Raw genomic sequence first — 26,118 nt, forward strand, 5'->3', positions numbered from 1 at the left:
GTGGAAGAATCAGGCCCCAGACAGGAGAAATAAACATATGGGGCCAGCTCTTCAGCTGGCATAAGTCAACATGGACTGCATCTATTTATACCAGGTAAGAATCTGAGCCCACTGAAACCAGGGTGACAGCAGATGTAATGGAATTACAGCTGGTTTACACCAGCAGGGAATTTGGCCCACACCTATATGGAATTTTCCTCTCTCTTTCCCTTTGAGGAGCTGGAGGAGGGGTAAACACTCCCTCCCTCTCACCACCACAGGGAATGAGGTCACAGGGAGGAATCCAGCATTTTGCCCTGAGGTTAGTGGCCACTCTTAGCTCTGGTGGGGGAGGGAACATTCAGCTGCTGGTAGGGCTCATTGTCCCTCGAGCACCACAGGGATTCAATGTGGCAGGATCGGAGCAGCACACCCGTTACCTCCATGTAGATGGTCGAGATCAAGGACGGATTGATTTTCTTCTTCTTAACAGAAGGCGGCTGTGAAGCAGAGTGACATGGTTGGTTATGGCATCCATAAGCCAAGCAATAAATCCCAGCTTCCCTGCGATGCTCTGGCAAGGACACGTGCGAACGTTTGTTACTCAGCAATCAATCTGCCTCGCTATTCGTCGAGCCATCAGGGAACGAGGGCTGCAAAGGGCTTTGACCCTTATTCCACCAGGAAGGGTAACACTCCAAAGGGACAGGAGCTTAAATAGCACAGTTCATGCCCCTGTTGGATGGGGCTGCAGGGTGTAGAATGGCAAAGCAAAGCCAGACATGCAAAGGGCCAGATCCTGCCAAGTGCTGAGTGCTTCCCCTGGGACCCCTTCAAGGCTGGTGGAGATCTGTATGCCAAGTCCACCAAACAGCTGCGTGCTCACCTTAGACCCAACTCCTGTTCTGCCACCTCCACGCACAGGACTGGCTAAGGGGCCACGTTATCAATAGCTACGTAGCTGCTGCAGGGCCATCCGGGGATTGCATGTGGACAAAGCGATCCCTCCACCACTGATGGGCAGACCCTGAGCTGGGCGTTGTGGGTTAGGCTCTGGGATTTTCAAAAGCACCTACATGACGTAGGAACAGGACTCCCATCGACTGGCAGTGGGACCTAGCCAAACCGTCAAGGTTAGAGGATGGGGTGAAATCCTGGCTCCATTGACTTCAGAAGGGGCAGGACTTCACCATTAATGTCAGTAGCACAAGTCCCAGTGGGGACCATCAAAGTCATTAGGTGCCTTTGAAAATGTTGCCCTCCAACCTTTACAACTTGGATTTTCAAATGGGCCTAAGTCAATGGAAGTTTGGGCCGGATTTTCAAAGGTATTTAGGAGCCTAAAAATGCAGATGGGATTTTCAAAAGCTTAGACACCTACTAGCCACCTATCTGTATCATTAGTACCTAAATACCTTTTGAAAAATCTCACCGCAGGTGTCTAACTCCCTTAGGGCCCTTTGTAAACCACAGCCTAAAGGTGCAATTCATGCAATGCTCCAGTCCAGGTCAACAATGTGTAACACACACCTGCCTGCTGACCTTTAATGGCCCCTTCAAACCTCTTTTGTATAACGAACTCACCCTATTTGCCCGCTCCATTTCAGGGGGCCTCCTACAACATGCCTGACCCCTTATGCTTAACAATCCACCCCAAACTGTATTTAGCTTTCACACTGATGGGCATCCCCAGACCTGCTCCTGAAGAGGCGCTCGGCGTAGCTCGGCATTTCATCTCTTCCACCAGTGGAGGTTGGTCCAATAAAAGAGATGGCCTCCCCCGCCCCATCTCATATATCCTGGGACCGATGGGGCTACAACAATGCTACCAACTCCCATTAACATGGATGGGAAATCCTGCCAAGCCCCTTGAAAGTTTACCCCTCACACATTAGCGGGCCCAGCTACGTAGTATGAAAACCTTTTCAGAACCCAATACGGCTATTCACTGTGGCTTGCCCAGATATGGCTACCGCCATAGCAAGACATACTCACCCTCTGGACAGCAGCATACACCGTGAAGTCTGCTGCCTGGGGAAAGTCAAGACAATCAACATCAGTGAAGAGCAAATGATGGACAAAGGGCCCAGCTCCCAGCTGGCATAGGTCAGCATAGTTCTATTGACTTCAGCAGAGCTATGCAAAATGTACACCTGCCGAGGACCTGACCCAATGATCCTTGTACTACTAATAATGTAGTGCTTCTGGTCGTTAGGTCTCAGAACACTTCACTCACCCAGTGAGTCAGCTGGAGAGCCGAGATTCAAGACTAGGTATCCCAGTGACTAGCACAAACCACTAGAATATAGCCCTTTATCAGGGGCTGTTCAAGGAAAGAATTACAGTTAGATTAGAACTTGAACAGAGCAAAAATGTTATGGATTGAAGGTAATCAATGGTTCACTATCAGAATTGGACAGGGGGCCCACAGGGGCCAGTCCTGGGCCTGGTACTATTCAATATTTTCCTTAGTGATTTGGATAAGGGAGTGGAGAGCACGCTTATAAAATCTGCAGATGACCAAGCAGGGAGGAGCTTATGAAAGGTTAAAAAGCTAGGCAGGATTAGTCTTGAGAAAAGAAGGGACCTGATAAGTCTTCAAATCTGTTAAGGGCTGTTATAGAGAGGACAGGGTCAATGGTTCTCCATGTCCAATGAAGGGAGGCCAAGTAGTAACGGGCTTAATCGGCAGCAAGAGAGATTCCAGTCTCTAGCTCATAGAACTATCCTGAAGGTATTTTATGGAACAGTGATATGAGGAACCTACAGGTCTACACCTGTGAGATATTTCCCTTAAGTAGTTAGCATAAGGCTTGGAGGGCTCTGAGCCTGAGCATAAGGGAGTTACCCAGAGTTATTGGGGAACTGATAACATTGTGTTTAGGGGATCTGGGGAGTAAAGTGAGATCAGGGAACCCGAGGAATAGGAATAGAAACCAGCTGTGGATGTTTGAGGGTAGGAACATTCAGGTGAGTGCAATATTGTGCATGTCCAGGTTCCCAACCAGACATTGAACTTCATTCTGTTGTGCTGATACTGGGACCAGAACCTTTCAAACCTCAAATCTAATCAGTGATCAGCTGGAAATTCTTAAGTCAATATAATCAATAACCACTCAACAAATCAGACAACAGGTTAGCTAGTAGGAAAAACTTTCTGAACTCTCAGGGGAATTGAGCTCTGGAATAGGTTTCCGAAGGAGGTTGTGGAATCCACTGTCACTGGAGGTTTTTCAGAAGAGGTTGGACAAGGGATGGTCTCAGGTTACTTGGTCCTGCCTCAGTGCAGGAGGCTTGACTTGATGACTTTTCAAGGGCCCTTCCAGCATGGCATTGCTATGATTCTTCAAGAACCATTGGCCAGATCCTCAGCTAGTGTAAATTGTTAATGGAGCAATGTCAGTTTACACCAATAGAGGATCTGGTCCCACAGGCCTAAGAGGTGTCTCCTTTCATCCATACGTCTGCACAGGGAGTAGCTTGATGTAAAACAAAACCTATGGTTTGAAAGCAGCAGAGTGAACCTGGGTTGGGAGGACCACTGGGCGCTTACTTTCAGGTTGCAGTTGATCTCAGCGTAGATGGTGTTTCCTACAGTTCTTCCCTGTGCATTTCCATTCTGTACAGGGGAAAAAAAACAACCAGGTTGGTTTAAATATCTTAGTCACGGGGAAAAAAAAATAAGGGACTTAATTTCCTTCCTGTCTCTTCAGTCAGGATCACTGGCTCAACTGCTGAGAGAATAAAATTCAACCATCCTTTGGGGCCAGATCCAAGGTGCAATGAAATTAACAGGAACCATTCCACCCACTTCAATGAGCTCTGACTCAGGTTGCTAGAGGATGATGGACCCATGAATGACAACCAGCGCTGGGGGACTGCAAAGAAGAAGTCATGCCAAAAAAACTTGATCAGCTTTTTTAAAAACAGATACAAGAGAAGTGGATGGCGAGAATGTGGCAGAATTAATCTTTTTGGGGTTTCATAAAGCATTGGATCCCATCTCTCCTTAAAGCTAAACTCACAAAGCTAAGACATACAGTGTGAAGAGGCCACAGAGGGGACTCAAGTCATGAGAACCTTTCCACAGACAAACATGCCCTCCAGACCACAAGGTTCAGTCTGGCCATTCCCCCTGGGGAGGGGCAGCTTCATCACCTACAGCTTGTTTGGAACGAAGTAGCACATTTACTTATTTGGTCAGGCCTTCAGCGATCACTCTTACAAATCTGTGGTCACCTAGAACATCTCAGTGACAGCAGGGATAGAGCTCAGAGTCCCCGTCGTTGAAACCTGAGCTAAAGGGAAATCCCCATTAGCAAATAGCAGTACAGGGCCTATGACACACGGGTGAGTTCTGATTCCAGTCAGTAGAGGACAGTGGTGCATATACACATTAACCAACAATGTTACCTCTGTTTTTATGCTGCTTTTATACATTAAATATCTGTACTTTTATTTTGAAAAACCCCATTGCTCATCTGACAGTAGCTCCACTTATCCAAGAAATGTAACAAAACAGGAAAGACGAGACGAATACAGGGAAAGTATTTTAAGTCTGTGGCAGGCTCCAAAAGAGTGAGATGAAATGAGTTCCAGGGGGCAGCAGAGGATCAGAAAGGGAGCAGCTATGCTCTAAACTGGCCAGAAGGTGGCAGCAGGTGGTTATGAATGAATCCTGCATGTTGATAGACGTTCCATTGACCTATCTGGAAAATATATTTCTTATTTCAAATCTTACAAGCGTATTTCTATAGCACTTCTATCCTGATGGACTGAAAAGCTATGTTTACACTATACACAGGGTTTACTTCCCACGCCACTGCAAGGCAGCCCCCTCTGGGGTGGAGCATGGCATTCGAAACTTCAGGTAAATTATAAAAAGAAAAGGAGTACTTGTGGCACCTTAGAGACTAACCAATTTATTAGAGCATAAGCTTGTAAATTATAGTCACCCCAACTGGATACACAGTCCAGTGAAAATTGCACTGGAGTGGGAATCAGGAGACCCAGGTTTCATGCTCAGCTTTGACCCTGAACAAGTCACTTCCCCCACTCTGTGCCTCAGTTTCCCCATACATAAAATGGGGGTAATTATGTTGACCTGACTTCATAAAAGTGCTTTGTAATCCACAGGTAAAAGGCAGCACCAGAAGTGCTAAGTTACGTATGGTGCCAGGATGCTCCATATTCTTTACAGAAATATGCTTAGGATATGAATATGACATAATTAAGATAAATTTTATGCAAGTTTCAGAGGGGTAGCCATGTTAGTCTGTTTCAGCAAAAACAACGAGGAGTCTTGTGGCACCTTAAAGACTAACAAATTTATCAGAGCATAAGCTTTCATGGGTTATGACCCACTTCTTCAGATGTATGGAGTGAAAATTACATTAGGCAGGCATAAATATACAGCACAAGAAAAGATGGCAGTTGCCTTACCAAGTGGGAGGGCCAATGATTCAATCAGGGTGGCTTGTCCCATTGACATTTTCTTGTGCCCCAAGACTCGTTTTATGCAAGATGGCTCATGTAAGATATCATTGGAAAGGTTATAATTTACTGAATGCGATTATACAATTTGTATGCATTTAACATTTCTCTATCTGGAGTTAGAGATATTAATTATGTAACAATTATAACTGTGGTTATACTTGGAGACACCCACCAGACAATAAGCAATCAGCCTTAATGGGCTATTAGGAAAAAGACACTGAGTCTTCAAAGATGTGGATCCCCATCTTCCAGGAGTTCCTTCCTTTGGACATTGCAAATAAACCTGGTTTCATGGTTGCTTTGACACTGCAAGATCAGGTGATCATGTCATCTGGTAAAAAGTGCCCCCTTGGATACTGTTGGTACTTTTCCACTGGAAACAAAGGCTTCCCGCCTTACGTAAATTCTATTTACGGCTGGGAATTAAGGCAAACAGGACTCTTCTCCATTGCCTTCCTGCTCAAGAAGAAAGGCTGCTGAAAGTATCTGAAGAGACCAAGGAACTGAGCTGAGGGAAAGGCAAGGGCTGAGTCCAGACTAAGACAGGGGTCCAGTCTGTAAAAAGAAATAACGAACTCTAAGCTCCAGGAACTCTGCAACTTTCCTAAAAGGACATTTAGGGTGAGAAATTACTTCTTGAAACCTGTCTCTTTAAGATCTTAAGCTCACTTTGCGTGTTTTGTTTTATTTGGTCAGTAATCTCTTATCACTTACAATTTACCTTTTATAGTTTATACACCGTAAGCTCATAAATTCACCCCCTCCCTCAGTGTGGAGGAAGATATGCACAGCTTCCCTCCCCCCAGATATGAATTGCAGAAACTGGATTTTGGAACTTATTCCAAAAATCCAGTTTGTGCAATTCATATCTGGGGAGAGGGAGGAAAGCTGTTTGTCCAATTTATATTGGGGGGGGGGGAAGGGGGAGGGAAGCTGTGCATATCTTTCTCCACATTGAGGGAGGGGGTGGATTTATGAGCTTACGTTGTATAGATTTCTCTACAGAGAAAGACAATATTATTCTGGGTGTACTTTCCAGGGGGGAGCTGCACTTGAGTCCTGGGCAATTTCCTAGCCGAGTCTTCTCAGAGAGCTGTTTGCAGACGGTGTGATTCTACAACTTGTGAACCCCTACCTGTGTCTGGCGCTGCCAGAGGCCAGAGAGCCTAATTCAGCAAAACAGAGAGAGGGAGCCCAGGCTAGTGGAGCAGGCAGGCTCAGTGAAATCCCAGTACCTCAGGTGGCATCCTGGATGGGGGATCCAACCTGCCACATGTATTATTACGTGGGGCTTTCTAGGGCATTAGCTCAGAAGTCTCTGTTCTCCTTGTGCTTGTGTTGAGACAGGGATGCTCAATGACAGCGAAAGGTGACACATTCAAAGCCCATAAAAGGAACTAGTTTTTCAATTAATGCATAATTATACTGTGGAACTCACTCCCACAGGATGTCATTGAGGCCAAGAAGCTGGTAAGAGTCAAAGAGGGTTGGCAGACATTTATATGGAGAACAAGGATATTCAGAGTTGTAAAAATTAATGCAAACAGAACTTTGGAAGGGATAAAAACCCTCATCTTCAGGGCTTAAACCAATCTCGGACTATTAGTGATGAAAATGAGGCCTTCCTTGAGAGCAAGTTATCCCACCCCTGCCTAGAGAAGGGTTCTTTCCTCTTTCAGAGGCATCTGGTGCTGGCCACTTTCGCAGAGGTGATACTGGACCAGCCAGGCCTGGGTCTGATCCAGTCTGGCAATTCCCATGTTCCTAGGGATGGTTTTCTATCTGATCTAGGTGGGAAGGCTGTCAGGGATATCCGGTCTTTCTGCCAAAGCAGGGTGGCACTCCATGAGACTCACTCTCTGCGAAAGGTTTCAGCCTTTGCCATCATTAAGCCAGGTGAGCTGTAACAGCACTGATCCGGCCTTGCCTACAAAGGCAGAAAACGAAGGGATTCCCTCGGGACTCACAGCATGTCTTCTGGTGCGGGAGTCCTCCACTTCCTCGTAGAGGGTGAGGGGTAGGTCACCGTCTTTGCAGGAACCTTTGAAGAGACAGAACAAAGCAACTTGTGCAAGAGACCCCATCACATCCCATTCTCACAGGGTGAAAGTTACCCCAGGCAAAGCCCTCTGCTCAGGGTTGCCCAGGGTGTGGGCAGCTTGCCACTAACAGATCACTCTCAGCCCTGATGTTTCCCAGAGCCACCCACCCTGGTCCCAGTGATATTTCCTCTAAGACTCTTGGCCTCCTACCCCAGGGTCTGGCTGCAGTGCAGTAAATCAGGACGAGCGTTTAAAAAAAAAAAATCTATAGACAGGAGGCAGTTTCAGGGGGTTACTATGGGTTTACAGGGCCAGTGTCTGATTCATAGATTTTCAGTCCAGAATGGAGTCAGAGGACCAGTGTGACCATCTAGCCTGACCTCCAGTGTAACACAAGTGTCAGCAGGGATGACTGACGGTGCAGAGACAGCTCTCCGCCATCCGTATGTGGTCTCATGTTAACCTGCTTTCATGACCTGAAGGTGACGTTCCTCTACTGGATGAGCATCCTTTTACCACTTACTTCGCTTCTTCCAATGCTTGCAGAGGAAGATGAGGGTGAGCGTCGTGAGCAGAAGCAGCAGCCCCAGCCCTGCAGCAACAATTGCCCACAGTGGGACTTTCTGAAAAAAGTCTGTAAGAGAGAAACGTGAAAAGCTGAGTTCTCGTTACACTGCAGAATGCCAGAGCCTTTCCTGACCCTTATTCTCCACCCTACTTTATAGCATTTTTATGATGGGTTAGTTAATGGGCAGTAGATGCTTTGGTAAATGATAGATTAATTGTCACAAAGCCCAACAGACTGCTGAGAAATATTGCCAACCGCTGGTATTCAATAAAATCATGAGTTTGGGTTACAAAATCCATGTTGTTGGGTTTTTTTATTTTGCCCTCTGGCTTCCAATCCTTTCGCGTTCACTTGGGTCATATTTTCATGTTTGTCTCCTACACCCATTGATGGCTAGAAACTTACTTTTTTAAAAAATGAAAGCTGAGGGTCTCACCTTGTCGCCTGACTCTAGGAGTTGGGGCTTTAATGAAAATGCTTAAGGTCATAAGACTTGCAACAAAATCATGAGAGCTTGCAACACCAGCCTTCGGCAGATAACCATCAGTAACGCCTTCTACAGAGATGCTCAAACACATACCACTCAGATCCTTAGCATGCTACTGGCCACGTGCAGCAGCAAGGCTGTCCAAGCTGATCACTGGGGCCCAATTCAGAGCCTTTTAGCAAAAAATAAAACAAAAACAAAAACCACCAAAATTTTTAAATAAAAATACCAAACCAACAAAATAGACGTTTTGACAGCAGCCTGTTTACTCACTCAAAATACTCCCTACTGTGTCTTACACAGGCCAGGTTCCTCCAGGTAAGATGACATTTCTTCATCAGCCCTACAACTCTCTTGCTCAGAGGGAGTCAGGAGTTTTATAAAGGGGTTTCCTACCCAGAGTTCATTGCAGAGAAAGGAAGTCCCTCCCCTGTTTCTCTGGATGATTGCTGGTTTGGCTGGCCAATCAGTTCTCTTTCCCTCACTTCTAGTTCTATAGGGACATCACCCACTACAATACTTGAGACTAGAGTGGGTCACAAATGTTTCATTCAAAAGGTTTGACCAAAAAAAAGTCATTTTTTGAAAAAACACCATAGATTTCAGTGAAATTTTATCAAAAGGCTTCATTTTTCCTCTTATGTCAAAACATGCCATTTTCAGAATGAAATGTTTGGCTTTTCATTCTGAAACACATTTCTGCTATTTTTTTTTAAAGTTGAAAAGGTCAAATAGGAACACAATGTTCTCATCTGATTGAAATGAAATGTTTTGATCGACATAAAATGCAACTTTTAAAATTTTAATTTCATTTGGGAGGAAACTTTCAATTGTGTTTTGTTTTGTTCCACGGGGGCTTTGTAGGTGCGACTGCAATCATCATTATAGCAAAGAGGCACTTCCTGAAGAGCCCATAATCAAGAGGAATAACAGCAAGTCTGTTCCCTTGAACAGCACCACTGGTTTTCCTGAGGTCTGCCATCCTACTACTTAACCAGCTCAACCCTCCTTCACAGGGACTGGGAGCACTGACATCTGAAATGGCAGGTGTATCCCTGCCTATCCCTTTACTGGGATGAGCTATTTGAATCCTAGAATCCCTGCAATGTCAGGCTGGAAGGAACATTGAGAGGTCATAAAATCCAGCCCCCTGCGTTGAGGCAGGACCAAATAAATCCAGACCAGCCCTGACAGGATTTTGTCCAGCCTGTTCTTAAAAACCTCCAGTGATGGGGATTTCACAACTCCCTGGAAGCCTGTTCCAGAGCTTATCTACCCTTAGACCTAGAAAGTGTCTCCTAATATCTAACCTAAACCTCCCCTGCTGCAGATTAAGCCCATTGTTTCTTGTCCTATGGAGAACAATTGATCACAGACCTCTTTATAACAGCCCTTCACATATTTAAAGACTGCTGTCAGTCCCCCCTCCCCCTCCATCTTTTCTCAAGACTAAATGAGCCCGGTGTTTTTTAATCTTTCCTCACAGGTCTGGTTTTTTTAATCTTTTGTCATTTTTGTTGCTCTCCTCTGAACTCTCTGCAATTTGTCCCCATCTTTCTTAAAATGTGGTGCCCAGAGCAGTCCACAGGACTCCAGCTGAGGCCTCACCAATGATCAGAAGAGTGGGACAATTACCTCTCGTGTCTTACATACTACGCTCCTGTTAATACACTCCAGAATGATATTAGCCCTTTTGGTAACGGCATCACATTGTTGACTCATTCAATTTGTGATCCACTGTAACCCCCAGATCCTTTTCCCTAGCCAGTGGTTTTACTTGCAAACATGTATAGACCACGTGCCCCTTGCACTGGGAACAGAAGGTAGTGTGAGGTTTGTGGTGGGTCTTAAATCCCGCAGGAGGAACTTCCATGGGCTTGGACCAGCCCCAAAAACCTGTTGCCTTCGCAGACGAGCTTTACCCTGTTCTAAACTGTTTCGCACACAGGCCCCTCTGTGCTGGGGTTTGGGAGCTGGATTTACACAGGCTTCTTTGAAAATCCCAATCCTGGATAAAGGGCTGGTCAAAAATTTTCCTTCACGTGTGTTTTGACCGAAAATTGCTTTTTTTTTTTTTGGTTATATAAAATATTTTCATGAAGAGCATCTGCTTCCGATGGAAAATTTTGAGTTTTGTGTGGAAAAAAAACCCCAAATCAAAAAATATGGGCCTTGGCCAAAAATGTTTGGGTTTTGGTTTATTGATGAATGTTTTGTGGAAAATTGAGACTGAAACAATTTTGTTATTTTGTGTAAATTTTCTCCGTGTTCGGGGAGGGGGGAGAAATGTTTCCCAGAGAGCTCTACCTATCCCAAAATCTGTACCTCACTTCCCAGCTGCCCCATGTGAAGGTGGGCAAGTCATATCACTGCCCTGTGCCTCAGTTTCCCCATTTGTAAGATGAGGGTGATGAAACTGCCCTCTTTTGTGAAGTGCTTGGAGATTTACAGCTGAAACATGCTATATAAGAGCTATTAGTCAAAGAGAGCAAGATCCGCACTAGTGGAAACACACGAGTATCACTGAAACCTATGCAACTAGCCACCAGAGCTCTGGCTGCTCCCAGACCCAGAGGCCCATGCATTTCAAATGCTAAGTTGCAGAAGACAATAAATCCACACATATATTTACCTGTGGCTGGGGAGTTGCACAATGGTTTGACATCTACAGTGTCTGCTTCCCAGCTGGCTCGGTTACTAGCATTACATCGGTAGAAGACGTCACCGCTGTCTGCATTAATCACTACGTGCAGCAGGGATTGGTAGCCAGAGAGCTGATGGTCCCTGTCAGACAGGATCCGGGACATGCCTTGGGACCAGCTGTAGCTGACTGTGTCAGCACCAGGCACCGAGCAGGACAGGGTAATGTTGCACTGGCCGAGCTCCTGGTGGGCAGAGAGCACCATGAGGTTTGGCTGCTGGACTCGATCTGAAAGGAGAGACCCTGGTGAGAGATGCTGAGGAAGGTGGCTGCCGTCAGTGACACACACTGGGGAAAACGTGATCTTTGCTACTCACCAAACACAGAGACACAGAACTTTGTGATGTTGACTCGGCCTCCTCCAGGGTCAACTTCCAAGGTATAGAGGCCACTGTCTGACTTGTTAACGGGATTGATCTGCAGTGAGAGGTTCTCATGGTGGAAAGTGACTCTGTCGATAAAATGTGGGGCTGACCCAAGGTCATGGGCTTCCTTTTTATTAAATGTTACAAGCCGATACGTCTCTTTTGAGCCTAGTGCGACCCTCCAGGTGATTTCTGCCCAATGCTTCGGCAATTTCACTGGCTGTAACTGGACAGATTCCCCTGCAATTGCGGCCACTTCCATTTCTTTGCAACCTGGAGGTTAAAAAGTACAAACAGCAGGTGAGTGAAGGGTTAACTGGGTCCCAAGCTTGTCAGGGAAACATGGGCTAAAACAGGATCACTTCCTGGCCTGGCTTAGGTGTGTGGAATTTAGTGCTGGTGAACGGTGCTGAACTGATCAGCTTGGAGTCCTCTATTAAACCACAGAGCGGCTGCATCAGCATTGACCTGCACCCGGGTGGGGTCAGCCCCAATGGCCAGTTCAATCCTTGCTCCACCCCACTTTTCACTGTCACGGGCAAAGGGGTTTCCACCACATCCCTGGGGACGCTGATCCACAACCCCATCCATTCCACTGTCTCACGCTTCTTGGAGAGGTGGAATGGGTTTGTGGCTAAGGCACTGAGCCAGGCCTCAGGACACCTGGGTTCAGTGTGACCAGCTCAGCCACAGATTCCAGGGGTGACCTGGGGCAAGTCGCTTCACGTATCTGTGCTTCAGTTTCCCTCCTAAAAGTGGGGCTACTCTTTCCTTCCAATCTCTGTCTTGTCTATTTAAAGTGTAAGGTCTATGGAGCAGGGACTGCGTATGTGCAGCATCCCACATGTTAATAACCCCTGGCTCTTATCAGTACATCTCAACGTGCTTTCCAAAGGAGGTCAGTTTCATTAGCCCCATTTTACAGCTGGGGAAACTGAGGCATGGGGAAGGGAAGTGGCTTGCCCAGGGTCACTCAGCAGGAGAGCTAGAAATAAGCACTCAGGTCTGCTGAATACCAGCCCAATGTTCTATCCACTCAGCCACACATGATGGCCCCTGGGGACTACCAGAATATCATCACTGATACTCCTGGCTAGACGTTCAGTCTCCCTGGCTCATCCGGGCCCTGGAGTCTTTCTTCAGTCGGTCACCAAGGTTGAGAAATGAGCTTTCATTCATTAGCATTTAGATGACAGTGCCAAGTGGGATGGTCTTATGGACTGTAGCTTGGACCCCTTTCCACCAGAAGCTGCACGGAGCCCCACGCTCTCTTTTCACACCAGCCCCGGAGCAGCCCCTAGGTGCTAGCCGCTCCTGCAAAGCGTCAAACTGAAAAGCTCTTGAAAAATAACCCCCAAGAGCGTGAGTATTTTCTGCTCATCTGCCTTTTCCTGTGTGTGGTGAAGTAGGTGCCATTGTCTCCGAGCCAGCAGCGCAGGTAAGCTGCTCTAGGGACCCTCAGAGGAGGGACAGGCGTGTGCAAATGGGGCTGTTAAACAGCTTCCCTCTTTCCCCTCACAGCTGCTGTCAGGGGGGAAGTAGAAGAAGCCGCTGGGGTGAGCAGGATTCCTGGGACCGGAGCTTCCTCACTCGGGCAGATCATTGGCCCATCAAGCCCAGCCTCCCTCTTCCAGCAGCACCCACCAAGGTGCAGGGCAGAAGCTGCTGTGCCCGGTGCGAGGACAGCGCCGTTGTTACAGACGCTTTCCTCCTAGACCCACTTCCCGTGGGGCAGGCAGCCACAGCAGGACACAGAGGGCCTGAGTCTCATTCACACCTAGGCCCCTTTACGCTGCCTGAGAGCGTAAATAAGATTCTGGTCTTCAGTCCTCAGTTGTACTCAGTTTCTATTTGGCTCAGCTGTGGGGACAGGTGGGTACGTGGGATCCTTCCATTCTGCTTATCTTGGGCATCCCAGAGACTGGAACGGTCCCTGACGTAACTTAGACCAGCTTCAGGGCTGCTCTAACTTACCCTGTGCCACCAAGCATCTGTTGGAGCTTTGTGGGCTCTGCCCCACCCCCTCCTGCACCTGGCATGCCCCTTTCCCGGTCCTCCCTGACACACTCCTTACACTGGCTTTACTCACTCAAGACTTCCCCTGAAAGAGGGAGAACCCTCAGCTGCCCGTTTCCAGCAGACTCACGGTGGCTTAGTCACATAGAGGACTGAGCCTCCCATACAGCAGCCTAGCAAGCGGTCTACGTGGAAGTGAGGTCTCACTTCAACCCACAGGACCCAGGGCTGGCCACTGTACAGCGAATCACACACTTAGCCACTGCCTCGAACCGGCCGGGCTTAGAATAACACTGTGGTCTGTGTTCAGAGTAACAGCCGTGTTAGTCTGTATTCGCAAAAAGAACAGGAGGACTTGTGGCACCTTAGAGACTAACCAATTTATTTGAGCATGAGCTTTCGTGAGCTACAGCTCACTTCATCGGATGCATACCGTGGAAACTGCAGCAGACTTTATATATACACACAGAGAATATGAAACAATACCTCCTCCCACCCCACTGTCCTGCTGGTAATAGCTTATCTAAAGTGATCATCAGGTTGGGCCATTTCCAGCACAAATCCAGGTTTTCTCACCCTCCACCCCCCCACACAAATTCACTCTCCTGCTGGTGATAGCCCATCCAAAGTGACAACTCTTTAACTTGGTTTTAACTTGGATTTAAACTTGAAGAGTGGTCAGTTTGGATGAGCTATTACCAGCAGGAGAGTGAGTTTGTGTGTGTATGGGGGTGGGGGGGATGTGAGAAAACCTGGATTTGTGCAGGAAATAGCCCAACTTGATTGTCATGCACATTGTGTAAAGAATTGTCACTTTGGATGGGCTATCACCAGCAGGAGAGTGAATTTGTGTGGGGGGGTGGAGGGTGAGAAAACCTGGATTTGTGCTGGAAATGGCCCACCTGATGATCACTTTAGATAAGCTATTACCAGCAGGACAGTGGGGTGGGAGGAGGTATTGTTTCATATTCTCTGTGTATATATAAAGCCTGCTGCAGTTTCCACGATATGCATCTGAGGAAGTGAGCTGTAGCTCACGAAAGCTTATGCTCTAATAAATTGGTTAGTCTCTAAGGTGCCACAAGTCCTCCTTTTCTTCTTACTGTGGTCTGTGCTAACACCTTTGTGCGTCTTCTGCTCAGCAGACAGCCTGAGCTGCATTTAACTCACAGGTTGATTGTCTCCCTGAGACAGCATTCTCCAAAACAGAGCAGAGTCAGTGTTAGCTTTAACACTAGAGTTGCCAATTGGGGTTGAAGGTATTCCTCGGGTTTGACATTTTTCTTGAAGGTTTCACCACATGACAATCTTTAATTAAAGATTAATCTTGAATTCCTGAAGACTCCAGGACAATCCTATTGGCAGCCCCCTGCCCTCTCTTCCCCACACACTTTTACATAAATAGCCACAAGGACAAGGTTGAATTACATGAACACAATCAAAAGAAAGAAGCTAGAATAAGTATTGTCCCATGCTCAGTATGACACCAAAACTTAGGTTTACTCTTTAAGAAACTGAATATTGTAATAAATAAGAACCAGTTTTTCATAACAGGGCTTTTCATCCATTGATCTCAAAGCACTTTGCAAAAGTGGGTCAGCGTCATTATCCTCATTTTACAGGTGGGGAAATTGAGGCACAGAGCAGGGAAGTGACTGACAGTATGCATCATTGTGGAGCTGGGAACAGAACCTGGAAGGGGGGAAGTGGGGCAGATCCCTAGCTGGTGTCAATCAGAAAACACAGCCGCATTGCAGGCAATGGAGCTATGTCAGTTTACACCAGATGAAGATCTGCTCTCACTCGCTCCCACTCCACAGCCCTATCCATGGATAGCACACAGCTATGGGCCTGTTGCTCATTTACCCTAAGGCCACTTTACTCCCCTCTGCCAGAGTAAAGCAGCCTTAAAAGGGGAGCGACTGTAATTTACATCTACTTACGGCCCCTTTAACGTGGCCAGCATGTTATAAAGAGACTTTCGTGAAAATGAAACTCGGGCCCTACATATTTAGCTCTTTTAATCTCTCCTCACAAATGAGCTTTTCTGGCCCCAGGATAATTTGTGCTGCTTGTCTGTGAATTCCCTTCAGTTTGTAAACTCTCCTGTACTGAATGATCGAACACTGAACCGCATATTCTAGCAACCGAGCAACACACAATCACCTCTCCATTCCATGACCTGATACTTCTGCATATGCATCTCCAAAGCACATCAGCTTGCTTGCCCCTTGCTGCGCCTGTCTCATTCACTGCTGATGTGTCTTGTGACACTGGCAGACCAGGTGCCAGCCCATGCCCTAGGCCTCCCTGAACGCTGACAAATGCAGAGCAGGAAACTCTCCTGGCTCACCTGTGTGTTAATGTTATTACCATCGATAGCAGAGTCAGAAGAATGTGTCCAGACTTTATGGAATGCTTGTAGGACGCAGCATGTATTAATCCTACTTATAATATCTGCCTCCCATGCCATAAGGTGATGTTCAATGTTTGCTCTGTAACTCTAAGTTTGCTGAGACTGTAGATCCCCCACAGTGAGGAGAGAAACAATATTAAGTGTCAACTGCTCGTTTACCACAAGCAGGGTTCTCTCCTCCCCACCACCACAAGGTCTACAGACATCAGACAAACCACTGTGGATAAAAGCCTTTGTTAATTTTGCTTCCCCCACACCCTGAAGAGGAGACGTGTGCAAGCCCACACGTCCCATCAGAGTTTGAACGTTGGGGGAAGGGAGTAAAAATGCCTGTTTAGAAGAAATTGATCTCTTTATGCTGTCAGGACTCTGAGCAGCAAAGATTCCTACACATAAATGAGAGATCCGCCGAGCTGCTTGGCTTGGGTTAGCCCTAAAGGACGTACAAGTTTGCTTATTGCAGACGCTTCTATTACCCTTTGTGTATGTTCACCTGCTTTAGCCTTGTCAATAACTCTCATTTCTTTTGCCTAGTTAGCAAACCTTTAGTTAGGTTGTTACAAGGTTGGTTACAGGTGTTGTCTTTGGGTTGACCTAGGGTAAGTGACTGGTCGTTACCTGAATACTCCTGTGACTTTTAGTGTAAGAGACCAGACCACTCATCACAGAGGTAGGTGTGCCTGTGTGGCAAGATAGTTCAGAGTGCCCAAGGGGACCGTCTGGGGCTCCCTATTAAGGTTGCTCTAGGGCCTGAGGAGTTGACATGTGTTACTTGGTTGGTGAAATCTAAGTATAGAACCCACAACCAGTTGGTGTTTGTGCCCTGGTTCTTTACAGTCTGCCCTGAAGTTAGCATTGACGGTCGTGAGCCACTCCAGACAGCATGACAAGTATCACCTGTGGGTTTCTTTCAGCCAGTACAGCTTTCCAGAGTCCTCTTTCCACTGCAGAAGAGAGATGTATTTCAGTCCTATGGGTCCTATCCCATGTCAGGTTCTGCTCGAACCCTGTACTCAGGTGGCATTTTCCTGACTGCAGGGAGTCACTCCGGAGGTGCAGAAGTCAACACTAATGGAGTTCAACGCAGGATTTGTGCCACTTACAAAGAAAAAAATACCCAAATACCCACTGGAGAAAGGGGATAGACAAGACTGGGAGCTTTCAGGGGCAGGGTCTGTCTTTTTTAAAAATCTTTTCATACAGTACAACAGGGCCCCAATCCTGGAGGTTTCAGAGGAACTAAATAGCTCATTGCCTGGAGTCGGACTAGAATACTTTGACAAATGTGCTAAGACAGGGTAACTCGCAGTGAAAGACAGGGTAACTAGCAGCATTGCCAGCTCTTGGAATTTTTCATGAAACTCAAGATAGTTAGTGTTTTCCTTCAAGCCCCAGCTCCCGGAATCATGTGATTAGGTGAGAATCCCCCCCTTCCAGTTTGCAAAAAATAGAAGTTTCTAGCAGAGTTGGTTGGGAATTTTGCAACAAGACATTTTCCCATTTAAAAAAATGTCACTTTGTCAAATCCATTCTGTTCACGGGAAAGTGGCGGTTTTGACAAATTTCTCAATTTGAAAAAGTAAGTTTTTTACATTGTTGCACCCTATTTTGACAAAATGAAACATTTTGGTTCCCTGGTTCAAAAAAACTTTTTGTTTCAAAACTTAAGGTAATTATAGTATAAAAATTGGTCAAAATTGAAAATAAAACATTTCAAAGCTATCAGAACAAAGCATTCTGATTGACCCAAACCAACTTTCTTGTTTTGGTTTGCTGTTTGCAAAAACTTTCAAGATTTTGACTTTTTGTCGTGGGTCGAATTTGGCAAATAGTTTTGGTCAAAAAGGGGGGGAAAGTTGAAAGCGTCAAACTGGTTCATTGAGGCATTTTCAAAATGAAATTTACCTTGATTTTCTTTCTTTTTTTAAAAAGAGCAAAACACCCAAAAACTAAACGGAGAAAAATATTTTGCTTTGCATCAACCCATAAGAACATAAGAATGGCCCTACTGGGTCAGACCAAAGGTCCAGCTAGCCCAGTATCCTGTCTTCTGACAGTGGTGCATGCCAGGTGCCCCAGAGGGAATGAACAGAACAGGGAACCATCAAGTGATCCATCCCCTGTCTCCCATTCCCAGCTTCTGGCAAACAGAGGCTAGGGACACCATCCCTGCCCATCCTGGCTAACAGCCTCCATGAGTTTATCTAGTTCTTTTTTTAACCCTGTTATGGTCTTGGCCTTCACAACATCCTCTGGCAAGGAGTTCCACAGGTTGACTGTGCGTTGGGTGAAGAAATACTTCCCTTTATTTGTTTTAAACCTGCTGCCTATTCATTTCATTTTGTGACCCCTAGTTCTTGTTTTATGAGAAGGAGTAAACAACACTTCCTTATCTAGTTTCTCTACACCAGTCATAATTTTATAGACCTCAATCATACCTAGAATCATAGACTTTAAGGTAAGAAGGGACCATTATGATCATCTAGTCTGACCTCCTGCACAGCACAGGCCACCGAATCTCACCTACCCACTCCTGTAACAAACCCCTAACCTGTGTCTGAGCTATTGAAGTCCTCAAATCGTGGTTTAAAGACTTCAGGGTGCAGAGCATCCTGCAGCAAGTGACCCATGCCCCATGCTCCAGAGGAAGGCGAAAACTCCCCAGGGCCTCTGCCAATCTGCCCTGGAGGAAAATTCCTTCCCGACCCCAAATATGGTGATCAGCTAGACCCTGAGCATGTGGGCAAGACTCACCAGCCAGACACCCAGGAAAGAATTCTCTGTAGTAATTCAGATCCCACCCGATCTAATATCACATCACAGGCCATTGGGCATATTTACCGCTAATAGTCAAAGATCAATTAATTGCCACAATTAGGCTACCCCATCATAGCATCTCTTCCACAAATTTATCAAGCTTAGTCTTGAAGCCAGATATGTCTTTTGCCCCCACTGCTCCCCTTGGAAGGCTGTTCCAGAACTTCACTCCTCCGATGGTTAGAAACTTTCTTCTAATTTCAAGTCTAAACTTCCTGATGGCCAGTTTATATCCATTTGTTCTTGTGTCCACATTGGTACTGAGCTTAAATAATTTCTCTCCTCCCTGGTATTTATGCCTAAGATATATTTATAGAGAGCAATCGTATCTCCCCTCAGCCTTCTTTTGTTAAGGCTAAACAAGCCAAGCTCCTTGAGTCTCCTTTCATAAGACAGGTTTTCCATTCCCTGGAACATCCTAGTAGCCCGTCTCTATACCTTGTCCAATTTGAGTTCATCCTTCTTAAACATGGGAGACCAGAACTGCACACAGTATTCCAGATGAGGTCTCACCAGTGCCTTGTATAACAGTGCTAACACCTCCTTATCTCCACTGGAAATACCTCGCCTGATGCATCCCAAGACCGCATTCGTTTTTTTCACGGCCATATCACATTGGCGGCTCATAGTCATCCTGTGAACAACCAATACTCTGAGGTCCTTCTCCTCCTCTGTTACTTCCAAGTGATGTGCCCCAGCTTACAACAAAAATTCTTGTTATTAATCCCTAAATGCATGACCTTGCACTTCTCACTATTAAATTTCATCCTATTACTATTACTCCAGTTTACTAAGTTTCAGAGTAACAGCCGTGTTAGTCTGTATTCGCAAAAAAAAAGGAGTACTTGTGGCACCTTAGAGACTAACCAATTTATTTGAGCATAAGCTTTCGTGAGCTACAGCTCACTTCATCGGATGCATACCAGTTTACTAGGTCATCCAGATCTTCCTGTATGATGTCCCGGTCCTTCTCTGTATTGGCAATACCTCCCAGCTTTGTGTCATCCGCAAACTTTATTAGCACATTCCCGCTTTTTGTTCCAAGGTCAGTAATAAAAAGATTAAATAAGATTGGTCCCAAAACCGATCCCTGAGGAACTCCACTGGTAACCTCCTTCCAGTCTGACAGTTCACCTTTCAGTATGACCTGTTGTAGTCTCCCCTTTAACCAGTTCCTTATCCATCTTTCAATTTTCACATTGATCCCCATTTTTTCCAATTTAGCTAATAATTCCCCAAGTGGAACCGTATCAAATGCCTAGCTGAAATCAAGGTAAATTAGATCCACTGTGTTTCCTTTGTCTAAAAAATCTGTTACCTTCTCAAACGAGATCAGATTGGTTTGGAACGATCTACCTTTTGTAAAACCATGTTGTATTTTGTCCCAGTTACCACTGACCTCAATTTCCTTAACTACTTTTGCCTTCAAATTTTTTTCCAAGACCATGCATACTACAGATGGCAAACTAACAGGCCTGTAGTTACCCGGATCACTTTTTTTCCTTTTCTTAAAAATAGGAACTATGTTAGCAATTCTCCAGTCATATGGTATAATCCCTGAGTTTACAGATTCATTAAAAATTCTTGCTAATTGGCTTGCAATTTCATGTACCACCCCTTAGCTGTCTCTTTGCCAAGCTGAAAAGTCCCAGTCTTATTAATCTCTCCTCATACGGAAGCCGTTCCATACCCCTAAACATTTTTGTTGTGCTTTTCTGAACCTTTTCCAATTTCAATGTATTCTTTTTGAGATGGGGCGACCACATCTGCACACAGTAGTTAAGATGTGGGCGTACCATGGATTTATACAGAGCAGGGATCGGCAACCTTTGGCACGCGGCCTGTCAAGGAAATCCACTGGCGAGCCGGGCCGGTTTGTTTACCGGCAGCGTCCGCAGGTTCGGCCGATCGCAGCTCCCACTGGCCGCGTTCGCCGCTCTCCTACCACCCAGCTCTGAAGGCAGCGGCATCACCAGCAGTGCAGAAGTAAGGGTGGCAGTACCACGACCCCCCCTACAGTAACCTGGCGACCCTCCCGCAACCCCATTTTGCGTCAGGATCCCCACAGTTACAACACCATGAAATTTCAGATTGAAATATCTGAAATCATGAACTTTACGTTTTAAAAAATCCTATGTCTGTGAAATTGACCAGAATGGACCGTGAATTTGGTAGGGCCCTATCGATGGGAAGAATCAGTGAGATTCAGACCCAGGCTGGATGTGATGATCTGCAGAGTTGAAGGTGATGCTTAGGTTACAGGCCTGATTGACGCGGGGGAAATGGCTGCTATCCACAATGACTGAGAAAGGAAGGAAGGGGAAGATGAATTTCTTCAACGCCACTGGACCCCTGGATTTAAAGGGATATTCCCAATTGTTAGACACAACAATCTGAGACCCTCTTTGCTGCCACTTTAAGAAACCTTCTTGTATTGTCCACAATTCTATTGATCATTGTTCGTAAGGAAACCCAGTACTAATGACATTTAGTGGGTTAGGATTCTTGTTAACACCCTAGATATATTAGCTGCATTTCTCCAGGTTGAACATTTATCTTCTGCCCAAATTTCACAGGGGAGACCAGGGTTTCTCAAATTGGGGGTCCTGACCCAAAAGGGAGTTGCAAGGGAGGGTCGCAAGATTATTTGGGGGGGGTCACAGTATTGCCACCCTTACTTCTGCGCTGCCTGAAAAGCTCGGCAGAGAGCGAGGGCTGCTGACCAAGGCCTCAGCTCATAAGGGAGCCGCACAGAAGAAAGGGGGGCCATACCCTACCGTGCCGTCCCTACTTCTGTGCTGCTTCTGGCGGCAGCCCTGCCTTCAGAGCTGGGCTCCTGGCCAGGAACTGCAGCTTTCCCGCCGCCCAGCTCTGAAGGCAGGGCCGCCGCCAGCAGCAGTGCAGAAGTAAGGGTAGCCGTACCGTGACCCCCCGCACAATAACCTTGTGACCCCCCACACAACTCCTTTCTGGGTCAGGGCCCCTACAATTACAACACCGTGAAATTTCAGATTTAAATAGCTGAAATCATGAAATTTACAATTTTTTAAAATCTTCTGACCGTGAAATTGACCAAAATGGACTGTGAATTTGGTAGGGCCCTACCCATGGGGCCACCCTAACCCAACCCGTTGCTGTTTAATTGCCACTTGTGTGATGGTGTGAACAGCCAGGCCATGGGAATTCAGTTTTCAAGTAAGGTTCTGTTCTAATCTTTTGCCAGATCCTCTGTTAATCCTGACTGCTTCCATAAGGGCTCATCACCTGAGGAAGGGCTGCCTTGCCAGGCTATAGTTAACCCTTTCCAATCATGGCTTTTTAGAAACATGTCCTGTTTCTGGGACTGAACAGTTCTTTTTTAGATTTATTTCTCCTCTCCCTGCCCCCCCGCCACACACACACTCACATACACACCAGATTAAAGACAGTGGGTCAGATCCTCAGCTGGTGTAAATTGGCATAGCACGGCTGGCTGCAATGGATTAACAGCTGCTGAGGATCACACCCAGCCTGATTTGCTTCTCACTGAAACCAGTGTGAATCGGGAACAACCCCTGGGAAGTCGGACTAGTGCAAAACTGGTGGAAATGAGAGGAGAATTGAGCCTCCGTACCCTGTGTATGTATAATACGTACCGTATGTATAGAAGGTACCATATGGACTGGACACAACTAACCATTGTAACCGCAAGATCTTATCTTTGCAGTCTTGCTCCCTTTCCTCGATTACCCTGTTCTTCTTCTCCCTTGTGTTGTGTCTAATATTTTAAGGGCCAGATCCTCAGCGGGTGTCAGTCGACACAGCTCCATGGAAATCCCTCAGGTGATTTCAGTTGGCCCCAGCTGAGGCTCTCCACTTTAGTAACTAAACTCTTTGGCTCAGAGGAGGTAAGGCATTTTGATTTGCCTGCACAGCCCCGAGCGTGCACCCTGGTGCAGAAAAAGTAATAGACACACATTACAGAGACACTGGGCTGAATTCTGCTCCTATTTACGCCGATGTAAATCCAATGCAACATTCACACTGGTGTTACTGGGAGCAGGAATTGGCTGACAGGGTGTTGTTTAAACCACATCTGTTCACTCGAACCATTTGCCAAATCCTCTGCTAATCCAGGCCCTGATCTGATGGAAGGACTATCGAACAGGCTTCCACAGAACTGATTCAGCAGGGGTAATGCAAGCTCGCCCCATGCTGCCCCACAGACCTGCCCTAAAGTGATCAGCCTGAAGCAGTGAGAGGGATGGTGGAGTTTGCAGGCTCTCTTTGGTCCCTCTACGAGGACTGCGGCACAACCCTGTGATGTGGACTCTGAGAAGTGGGCTGCCCACCAAGCAGCTTCCAGCTGATGATACCTGTCCGTCATTACAGACCTGCACCAGATCTGAACCAGGGAAAGGTTCTGCGGTCCCATACCAGCCTGCTACGCCACCCAGTCTTCAGAGATCAGCCCACTCTGGAGCCATGCCTGCAGCCTATCTTTTGCCAGCCCACCCACCCAAATCACCCCAGAGTATAAAGCACTGGCCGCAGCTTGCTATTGAAGTAAATCGGCATTATCCCAGATGGGTAAACAGTGCCCTAGGAGCCTACAGACAGCCTCGTTTCAAGGGGAGCTAGAACACAAAGCAGAATTTTCCAAAAATGTTGCAACACAAATAGACTCAGAGTAAAATTTTCCAAAGCATTCAAGTGAGTTAGGAACCTAGGTCCCATTTTCAAAAGTGATTTAGGCACTTAGGGCCATATCTCCAAAATATTTAGGCACCTAAAGATACAGCTAGTTGCCACGATGACTTTGAAAGTCCCCCTAGGTATCTAACTCCCAGAGGTGCTGAGATGCCCTAGTGGGATTTTCAAAAGTACCTAAGTGCCTATGTGAGTTAGGTGCCAGGATGATTTTGAAAATTCTTCTAGGCACCTCTCTGCATCTTTAGGCACCTAAACAGCTTTGAAAATCTGGTCCTTACGTCTTATGGAAAGCCAGTGGGATTTAGGTGCTTTTGAAAACGTTCCCCTCAACAGCCATGACACAAAATGATGTGCAGAGCCCCAGGTGAGCTTACAGCATGATACGAATCAGCCTGAATTTTAAGAGTGAGGGGCTATCTCTGATGTCTCTGTTTGTGGGTGCCCGACTCGAGAGCCCTCAAAGGGAGCTGGGTTTCAGAGGATGCTTGCTCAGGACAGATCCCTTGAAGGCCTCTAGAAATTGAAACATCCCAATCACTCGTCACTTGGGAAGATTTAGGCCAGTGACTTTATCACCAGCGTTGTCCCTAGAGTTTAAGAAAGTTGTTCTCTCTGTGCAATTCAGGTCGGTTATTCCACTGCAGAGCTGTTTCAATGGTGTGAAACCCCAAGCGCAAACAACTCGCCAAACTCAACTCGCAGTTTTGAATGATCCTGGATGCACCTTCTGATTAGCTGCTGTTTGCAAACATTCAGGTAGCTTTTTTTCTATATACGTGTTTGCAAATGGTACGTTTCAAGCCCATGGCAGAGCTTAGCTAAACCAAGAGGCCAGATTCTCCCCGCATGTAAATCAGCATCATTCCACTGAAGTAAATACAGCTATGCTGATTTACCCTATCTGAGGACACGCTTCTGGAATTGTTATAGATGTATAATAGATTCTCTCTCTATCACCCTTGAGAATGGGGTTAAAGTCAACGCCCACAATTTGCTCTTTGCCCGGGTGCTGCTCTGTAATTATCCCCATGGTTCACTGCAGTGCTATAAAGAAAATTAAGATGCAAAGGGCCAGTTTTTTGCCTGCACTCCCGTTCCCTTTGCACTGCTCTATCATCTAGCTAAAAGACCAGACCCTCTTCCCCCTCACCGTCCATTTCCCCCCTCCTGCTCTTGGGCTGAGGGAGGGGAGCCGTGCCTTTGGCCCTTGACTGTTCTGCTGAGGTGCCAACAAGGGGAGATAACCAGACCCAGCTTCAGTGGCTGTTTTGTCCGTTTGGGACTGAGACCCCCCTCGCCCCCCCAAGCTTATTGCATGGCCACCAAGCTGGCAACCTCAAGGTGAAGAGTTCTGCAGCCTACAACTGAGCTCTTGAGCCATGAAGCCCCCCCTCCTGTCTGTTGCACAGACTTGGTGACATGACTGGTGAATTAACAGGGTTCCCTCGAACCTGTTGTAAAAATTAACACCGCGTACCTCCACCATGTACCACACAGAAAAGCAGCAGGCACAAGGAGACCCTCATGATCTGGTTCCAGAAGAGAGAATCAGCTGCACCGGTCGCTGTTAATAGCTGGAATATTTCATGTTACCCTCCCTGCTCTTGACACTCCAAGATGACAGAGGAGGCGAATTTCTGACAGCAAGCGACAGAAAAGAGACTCCTTCAAGACTGTCGGTCAACGACTTCCTCTGCTCCGTGTGGTTTCTCTGCAGTGAGTCCTGTCATTTCACAACAGAACAGTGACCGCTCTGCTCATAAAAGCCTACGCGCCATATCCTCCCGGCTTCCTTTAAAAGCCCCCAGCACAAATGCTAGCAACCAAACCGAGCCGTGCTAATTGCAAGTGCTTTGCTGCTTGACGCTTCCAATCCAGGCAGAGTTTGCAAGAGAAGTGACTAAAAAAAACTTCGGGAGCAGCAATGGGGAAGAACTAGTTCCAGTAGGAGGGGAGATGTGACTTGCGAAGGGTTGGGGAAGTAAGCACTTCTCATTGTAACAGGGTTTTTCGGTTGCAAACCCCAAAATACTTTACCAAGAAAGCTCCTTTTATGTATTTATTTCAGTTTTTACTTCCCTGTAATAGAAGAGTGTGATACTCTGGGCTCCCATAACTATCTTAAAATACACATATCATTTATAAACAGACCGAAGATCAAATGAAATAACCCAGTGACAGCATCAGTAATAACACAAAATTAATTTACCTGCCCAGAATCTCCACCACTGATAGCGATCCCTCATCCTCTTATGGGCAAGATGGGTCTTCCAGCGTGGTTTGAAGGCTGACAAATTCAGGCTGTTATAGACCCAGTTTCCAAAGGCTCAGGACCCAAGGTAAGTAGCATTTTCCTATTTTACAGATGGGGAAACTGAGGCACAGAGAAGGGCAGTGACTTGACCAAACACACTCAGCGGGTCCATGGCAGAGCCAGGAACAAAACCCAGGAGTCCCAAGTCCCATTCGGCTGGCCCATGCTACCACCTACCAAATCCCGACCAAGTGAGAATTCATTCCATTGCCCCTGATGGAGAAT

The 26,118-nt window shown here is 46.5% G+C and overlaps 1 protein-coding gene across 1 annotated transcript; it reads right to left on the reverse strand.

The window, feature by feature from the left end:
- Nucleotides 1-302: 302 nt before the first annotated feature.
- Nucleotides 303-25,248, reverse strand: LOC311512103 (natural killer cell receptor 2B4-like; the record flags this gene model as incomplete). Its single annotated transcript, XM_084613135.1, has 8 exons — nt 25,057-25,248; nt 11,591-11,911; nt 11,205-11,501; nt 8,041-8,151; nt 7,443-7,516; nt 3,533-3,598; nt 1,975-2,010; nt 303-479 (listed from the first exon to the last, which is right to left on the reverse strand). Exons 1-8 carry the CDS (start codon nt 25,103-25,105, stop codon nt 303-305), a joined length of 1,131 nt encoding a protein of 376 aa, XP_084469261.1. The 5' UTR covers nt 25,106-25,248.
- Between the last annotated feature and the right edge of the window lie 870 nt (nt 25,249-26,118).

The sequence above is a fragment of the Lepidochelys olivacea genome (genome assembly GCF_965140295.1).
Source record: "Lepidochelys olivacea isolate rLepOli2 genome assembly, chromosome: 24".
NCBI lineage: Eukaryota > Metazoa > Chordata > Testudines > Cheloniidae > Lepidochelys > Lepidochelys olivacea.